This window comes from Gavialis gangeticus, unplaced genomic scaffold (genome assembly GCF_001723915.1).
Source record: "Gavialis gangeticus isolate Ggan-Ray unplaced genomic scaffold, GavGan_comp1, whole genome shotgun sequence".
In the NCBI taxonomy this organism is placed as follows: Eukaryota; Metazoa; Chordata; order Crocodylia; family Gavialidae; genus Gavialis; species Gavialis gangeticus.
Genome location: NW_017728992.1, coordinates 201,596,208 through 201,604,506, shown reverse-complemented (window position 1 = coordinate 201,604,506; position 8,299 = coordinate 201,596,208). Strand labels below are relative to the sequence as shown.

Here is an 8,299-nt window from a genome sequence, read left to right as displayed (position 1 = left end):
AGGTCCCTTCCAACCCTAGAAACTATGAAACTATGAGATGCTGCTCCACACACTGCCAGGATGCATATTGGCTATCAGATTGGTATCGTCCAATGAGGCTGGTTAATAATGGGCTATTGGTACTGGCTAAAAAAAATCTTTATCAGTGCATCCCTAAATGAGATAATCCATAAATTAAGAATCTTAGTTAATCATAAATTATAACAAGCATTTAACTGGTACAAAAGTCCCCAATTTTGGGTCTAAGGGACTGAAAATGGTTTTTGAAGAAGTAGGGTAATAATTCTTGTTTTCAAATTGTTAGGTCTAAAGGTGGAGATAACACACTGTGGACAAATGAAGAGAAAATACAGAGTATGCAATGTCACCAGACGACCAGCAAGTCACCAAACGTAAAATACTTTGTTTTTCTAGTCTTTTTTTTTTAAATGTAAAATGAATGTCTTTACATTTCTGGAAGCCTAGATTAAATACTGCTTCTGCAAATCATCCAGCCTATCTGACAAATGTATAATAGCATAGTAAGATTTCACAGTAAAACCATGCTTTCACTTAGAACATCACTTCAACATACACTGCTGAAAAAAGGCAAGAAACTAATTTCCGATTTTTCTGTCTTTTTGTTGATGAATTCAAGGTACCATTGTTACTGCCTTCATTCTAAGTCGCATCACTAGTTTACAGCTAATATATTTTATTTCCTAGTGAATTTCACCACTGGGGAGGAGGAGAGAGTCCATTGATGACAGTCCTTTCAGTGACTGGCTAGTAGGAAAGTGGTAGTGAATTGGGATAGGCATTCTGTGTCAGACACTTACCCCTTCCACATATGCCTGATTTTCTTCTCACTTTCATTTACTTAGTTAGAACTCAAGCTGATTGACATAGAATAAGTAGGAGCTATGTTCCATTGTGTCTTGACAGTCAAGGATTTGCCAAGCACTTCTCTTAGATTTTGGTTATCCTCATGATAGTTGTTTCATCAACCTGCTGCACTGCTGTATTATTTTTAGTACTCTAGAATGCTAGCTAAGAGACGTGCAAGTTAACTTCTGAAGATCCTGACTTTTGCAATCCTTTGGTATGAAGAAATTCAAAGGGCAGGGCTGAAGTAGTATTTTTTTTTATTGTAAAAAGGAAAAAAAAACCTGTTGGGTAAGGTTAACACCTACTGGTAGTTAACTGTATGGACTTGTTTTTTCTTATTTGATGATGCACTGTGTAACTAGTCCTAAATAGAGAAGGCAAGTCAGTCAATGAATGGATCAATCAACTGTTGATACTGACTATTGTCTTCTAAAAAAAATAATAATAAAATGTGATAAATGGTAAGTTAATTTGTCATTTTAAAGCAACACACCTTAAACCTTGTCAAGGGTCTTGGAGAACTAAATCGCATACGGCACACTTATTTGTTAACAAAAAAATACCTAAATTATTTGATTTGTGAAGGACTCTATTTGCTTTCATGGGATATAATTCCATTTCTTGGCAGAGAAGTTTCTTAACAACATTTCACAAATGTGTGAAACTTGCAGAACCAGCATCTTCTAATGTATTTAACAATATGTAGCTTTATGAAGAGCTTTTTAATTTGACTGACTTGCTGTTAACTCCTCCAGTATTAGCTTTTATAGTAGATCTATTGTTTTGCGTGACATGGGCACACAGCAAAAGATGCACGTTGTGGCAGGGGAACAGTGGCAATCAGTACTGCCAAATTCCCAAGGCTAGGGTAGCAGATCAGAGCTAGGGTACACTCTCCCTCCCCTTGCACAGCCAGACAGGGGCAAGCCATGCCTTCTTCCCCTCACAGGGCTGGATCAAGGCCAAGCCAACCCCTCTTGCCCCTCCTGTAGGGCTGGGTTAGAGCCAAACCAAGTCCTCCTCCATCTCATGGCTAGATTATGGCTGGGCTACTCCCTCCAGGCAGCCGGATAGGGCCCCACCACCCTCTTTCCCAGGTACCAGATTGGGACCACCTGCTGGGTCCAGCCTGTGGACAGACTGGGCACTGCTCACCTGGCCTGCCAGGCAAAAAGGTTGAGCACCACTGGAATACGCAGTCTATTTTGGGTCTCCTTTAAAAGAGGTATGCTAGTGTCTGGAATAGAACTTTCCAAGTTGTTCTATTTTAATAGGAAGTACAAAATTAGAGAATTTCATTGCAGGTGTTCCATTTCCTGCCAATCTCTCCACTGAAAAGTGGATATTGAGGTGGGGGAGGAGGTTCTTCTTGCACCTGGAGGCCAAACAAGTTTCATTTTCATTCTCTGCCCATCTCCCCTCCCTCCAAAACCCATATGCTTTGCTATCATCGGGTTTTGTTTTACGTAACCTTTTCCTATGGGCCACGTTGCATTGTGCCTGATTTCATTATGGAAAAATGTTGTGTACAAAATAATGGCTTGTTTTCACGTTTGGTTTCCTACAGATTCCCACTTCAGCAGGAGAATGGACAAACAGTTGAATGCACTGTGGCTCAGTATTTTAAGGATAGGCACAAGCTGGTTCTGCGCTATCCTCATCTTCCATGTTTACAAGTTGGACAGGAGCAGAAACACACATACCTTCCTCTTGAGGCAAGAAAACTGTCATATAAATACTATGTTTTTGAAAGAGAAATGAATTAAAATGTTTTAGGTTTTGTGTTTGCAGTCGTCACACTATTTGTCATTGCATGTATAAACAGAGGAAAAAAGTAACATGCCTTTTGTATGTTTTAAAATGACTTTGTGTGGGGTTATCATAGGTGTGCAACATAGTGGCAGGACAGAGATGTATAAAGAAACTGACAGACAATCAGACTTCCACTATGATACGTGCAACAGCAAGATCAGCACCTGACCGCCAAGAAGAGATAAGCAAATTGGTAAGTGTGTGGTGAGAACAGAAATGCAAAGTGTAGAACACAATTTTTCTCTTGTAGTTACTAAGTTGTTATACCATTGATAAAACAACATTTGCTTCATTACAAGTTGCTTGAAAGTATTCATACTATCTGCAAAGTGGGCTTCTTTCTGCAGGGGACCTGTTCTGGAAATCCAGGGCCAAATTTTCATGGGTAGTAAAAATCCACATCTCCATGGGGAGCTAATGGGCGCTGTAAATACTTGTCATCCCTCAAATTTAGCTCTCAGTAGCTCAGGTTCGGTACCAGCAATAAGATGATGCTTTGGAAAAAATCAGATCGCATGAGAAGCCCTTTGTTTTGCCTGTTGGAATATTTATTTATATGTTTGTTTATTTTTGTTTATTTTAGATGCGAAGTGCAAGTTTTAATACTGATCCTTACGTTCGTGAATTTGGAATAATGGTCAAAGATGAAATGACTGATGTGACTGGTAGAGTCCTGCAACCTCCTTCAATCCTTTATGGAGGCAGAGTATGTAAACAGATACGTGATGATCTCTTAAAGTAATTATACTGATGTTTAATGTCGGATATAATGACATGAATGGATACAGTAGTTCCATAGGACTTGGTACTGAACATTTATTACCTTCAAAGCGCTTCATATACATGATCTAGTTGTAATCCATGCTAGATGAGTAAATTTAATCCCTGCAGGGATAATTTCATATTTTGGTATTGTGGGCAGTTGGGGGAGAGAGGAAGGGTGTCAAGTCCTTACTTCCTTGAGTAGGGGCTGTAGTAGTGGTGTGGGTTTCTGCCACAGCAACACAGGCTCCCTCATCAGGCTGCTGCCATTGTAGTGGGAGCTCCATTGGGACTTGCTATTTTGGTGTTCCCGCTCTCCATTCCCCCCCGAATCAGCACCCATTTCTCCTCTGCTTCTCCCTTTCCTCCTCCCACCCACTAGCCTGGAAGTGTTACTGATTCTTCCCATTTTGTAGATACAGAAACTGAGGCAGACATTTTTTAAGAATGGCTTTGGTTTTTTGTTTCCTCTGATTTTTGGTACCCATTGTACGATCCCTGGGTTCTGACTTCCAGTGCTGTCAGCCACCCGGCGATCCTTTTGAGTGATTATGAATGGATATCAGCCCTGAAAATTGTTTTTTTTCTGGTAGCACCAAAAAGATACCTGTTAAGAATGCATAGTCCCTTTGTGCTACTCTCACAAAATTAGTGAGTATATAAAAGTTTTATAGTGTATGTAGCGTAGAAAAGTCTGAAAAGGCAATATGTTTTGTCTCCCTTAATCTGTAGTATTTCTGCCACAGGCTTATGATTCTGCATATTCAAACTTAGAGGCCCATTGAGGTGGGTGAGGCAGATCCTGATCCAAATTGATTGGTCCCCCTGTGGTATCACCTTATTTCCAGTCTTCAGAAAATTAATTTATAGAATGACCTTTTCATATGAGAATATTTGCAGACACAGTTTACATGACACTAGATTTCTCCAAGAGTCCTCTACTGTGTCATTTTTCACAACTTCATAGATTTTCAGTGCAGGATTAAGAAAAAGCCTGTACCACCAATCTGCATCTGGAAATACAGAGTTAACTCCAAGGGTGAGAGTATCCTCAAACTGTCATCCTCTTCCCTAAATACTACGGCAGATGCACAGACAAGCACTAGACCCATCACACCTCCAGAACACTAAATACCTATGAGGGCATTTCCACTTTCAGATTGAGTTTAATATTTTTCTTCTTCTCTTGCTTGTATAACTAGTGATCCTCTAGGTCAGGAGTATCAAAGGCATGGCCCAGTGGCTGGATCCAGCCCACACGGGCCGGTCATCCAGTCCCTGGTGCTGCTTCAGGTCTTGGAGTAGACTCACAGGTTGCACACGATGCATGCGGGACTGCCCCTGCACACAGGGCATAGGACTTCTCTCTGTGCATGCCCCAGCCAGTCCAGCATCTGTGCTGTATATGCACCTTAGGGTGGCCATCACGTGCAGCATGGGTCCTGGAGTGGATACCACAGGGAATCTAGGTCCTGGAGTGAGCTCTGTGGACACTTGATTCAACATATGGGAAGGGGGATGGTGTATATATGCAATCCAACCCATGGACTGGCCGTGTACTACTGATCTGCCCTGCAGGACTGGATGAGTTTCATACTCCTGCTTGTAGGTGATTCACAGAGATGTCTTGAGCCAGGGAATGACAGAGAATGTTATGCAGGTCTGTAATTCAGAAACCAGGATCTGTTCTCACCTTTCATAGATATTTTTTTTTCTGTGACCTTGCACAAATCATTGAACCTCTACGTGCCTCTGTTTACCAGTGTGTAAAATCTAGATAATATTTTTGTCTGTTTTGGCAGTTGTAAGGATAAATAAATTCTTAGGAAGTTCACTAAGCTCTTGGGAAGTATAGGAATTCAAACTTCTTTACCAAAGGTTATTGCTCTTCTCACCTGCTGCCCTCACTTACTCTAATTGTTTTGTATATGCTACACATGAATGGATTTACATATGAACAAAAAAATTGCAATTTAAATATTTAATTGAATTGTCTCTAAAGCTTTAGTTTCCTAACTGGCCAGACTTGCATACTGGAGGTATGTTGCTATAGTGATAGGATGGATAATGATATTTGTAAGACTGAAATAAAATGTATACATCACCATTTCTGAGAGAGGTTACTAGCTGTATTTGTCCAAAGAGAGGCAGGGAGCATGGTATGGTGGCACCTTTTAAAGACTGACTGGTTCAGAAAAGCTTTTCTAAGTGACAGCCTTCTTTGTCAGATGCTACACGATGAAGTAGTCTGTTGTCTAAGACAGCTTCTGCCTTTTTGAATCGGTTAGTCTTTAAAATGGCACCATGCCTTGCCTTCTGCCTAAATTTCTGAGAGATTTCAGACTAAGGATAGCCTTGTTTTTGGAATGAAAAAGGGGCAGAAGGATTATTATTTTTTGTTGTTAACATGAACTATCTCCCATTTCTTTACTTTTTTTTTTTAGAATAAAGCAATTGCTACCCCAGTTCAAGGAGTCTGGGATATGAGGAATAAACAGTTTCACACTGGAATTGAAATCAAGGTTTGGGCAATTGCCTGCTTTGCTCCCCAACGCCAATGCACTGAAGTTCATCTTAAGTAAGTGTGTTTCTTTTTCATAGATTTTATTTAACTTACTGGTTTCAAAACACATGGGTCATGTAGAAATGTTGTGTTGTTTTTATACTTTTTATAACATTTTTTTTGTAATTCTTTATTGAAAAACTTTTTCTTTGTTATATTCTCTCTCCCCCCCCCCTTCAGGTACTGCAAGCTACAGGATTTGATTTTTTTTTTTTTTTCCCCCCCCCCCCTTCAGGTTCTGCAAGCTACAGGATTTTTTTTTTTTTTTCCCCCCCCCCCCTTCAGGTTCTGCAAGCTACAGGATTTTTTTTTTTTTTTCCCCCCCCCCCCTTCAGGTTCTGCAAGCTACAGGATTTTTTTTTTTTTTTCTTTTCTTGCTCACAAACATTGAACGTTATATTTAAAATGGTGCAGAATCTAGTATGGCTTTGGTGGTGATGGGTTGTTTTTCTCCCCCTCTGCTGGTATCATAAAATCCTCAACATCAAAAGCAGTTTATCCATCACTGGGTATGGCAGTGTCTGTCTTGATTACTGTGCAGTAGAAACTAGCACAGTAAAGAAGACAGTTGAAGTAAGACAGAGAAGGAAGTACTTAACTGAGCATTTTTCATTATTGAAGCTTCAAATGTGTGCATCTACGCACTCGATTAGAAGAGTCTGTATCTGCATTGGACCTATTTAAAAATACTTGGTTAGCTTAAAAATTCAAAGTTATGCCTCACTTTCTACCAGCTACAGTTAAAACACTGTTCAAATCTGAAAGATGAAGGGAATTTTTCCCCCCAATTGGTTGGGTTTTTTTGTGTACCCGAGAGTACTTTGCATAGTCAGTTTCCCCGTTCTGTTTTTGTATGTCATTCACAATGCAACAGGGAAGAAAATAATTAAAAGTAAATCATTTCATGGCTAAATGAGAATGCTTGCTTAATCTAAAAAAGATGCCATTCTGCTCAGCCAAATTTTGCTGTTTTGTACAAGTTAACATCATTAACAACAATAGGCCTGTACCAACATAGCTGAGAACAGAACTGCATTCTCTGTTCCTTTGTACTAACTTAACGTGTCTGCATTTTAGGTCTTTTACAGAACAACTGAGGAAGATATCAAGAGATGCAGGAATGCCAATCCAGGGGCAGCCATGTTTTTGCAAATATGCCCAGGGAGCAGATAGCGTGGAACCCATGTTCAGACATCTGAAGAACACCTATGCTGGGTTACAGCTTGTTGTAGTCATTTTACCAGGGAAAACTCCAGTTTATGGTAAGTGCAAGTTGATTTGGAGGTGGGGGTGAGGGAGGAGGCTAAGCACACAAAGTGAGTGTGTGTGTGAGACAAATTGCATGTTTTATGAAAGACTAGGATGCCAAAAATTTTGAAAGCACTTGGATGAAACATCATAAAGATTTATGGGATTTAAGTTTTGTCTCTTTAGCCTGAACGTTTTAGCCATTTCTTTATTTTATTCCTATTTTCTCTATTAATATGCTGGCTATCACTGAAGCACATTCTATAAGTCAGAAAACTGAAGACCACCTCTAAAAGCAAAGCTTTATTTTCTTCTTTGCTTACAATTGATTAACATCATCAGAATCTCTGGCTGTACCTGCAGTCATCCAAAAGCCTATGCAAATAATAAAAATGGACAGATACTCAACTGTCTGCAGCTCTCCAAAAATTCCACCTGTTCAAGCCTCGAGCCTCCTGCAAGATCTGATCAAAGAGGTCACTTTCTGCCAAGGTCAGGCTTATTAGACTTGACAAGTAGATTCCAAATCTGACTGCTTCTCCCCTCTCCACCCCCCACCGCCCCCAGTTATTCACTGCAGCACATTAAAGTTTAAAAAAAGTCTAAATAGCCAGGACAGAAAGCATATGTGGATTTCATAGATCAAAACCAGCAACTTGATTTGCACTTGGAAGTAAACTGAGAACAGTACTGTTTGCAGAGTGCATGTGTATTCTGCTTCAGGTGAGCAGGACATACCTGATCTTCCTCTTCGTACCAACGTGAACTTTCCATCACGTCTGGTAGATGTATTTTTCCTTCTTTCTGTCCTTCTTTCCTCCTATCTCAACCATCTCCTTTTCTCAATTTATACCTTGTCATAGGGCAACTCTGTCCATATTTTTCTACAGTTTCAGTTGCAGTCTTCATGCTGAGGGCACATTTAACAAAATACAGTAATATGGCCTGTCCCCCTTCATCCTGTCCAGTGTCTCAGTTGCTTTATTTGATGTTGCAAAAATTGAACTCCTTACTTTCCCTATTTCTAAATAAAGGCAGCTGTAATGG

General features: G+C 40.0%; 1 protein-coding gene across 4 annotated transcripts in view; it reads left to right on the top strand.

Moving 5' to 3' along the window:
* Positions 1–8,299, top strand: part of AGO2 (argonaute 2, RISC catalytic component) — a 95,851-nt gene that overhangs the window by 59,426 nt on the left and 28,126 nt on the right. For all 4 annotated transcript variants that reach the window (XM_019528210.1, XM_019528208.1, XM_019528207.1 and 1 more), the window contains 6 exons: positions 305–392; positions 2,435–2,582; positions 2,753–2,872; positions 3,263–3,385; positions 5,886–6,019; positions 7,082–7,266. In XM_019528210.1, the coding sequence (XP_019383755.1) occupies positions 305–392; positions 2,435–2,582; positions 2,753–2,872; positions 3,263–3,385; positions 5,886–6,019; positions 7,082–7,266 (798 nt within the window). The remainder of the gene's footprint in view (positions 1–304; positions 393–2,434; positions 2,583–2,752; positions 2,873–3,262; positions 3,386–5,885; positions 6,020–7,081; positions 7,267–8,299) is intronic.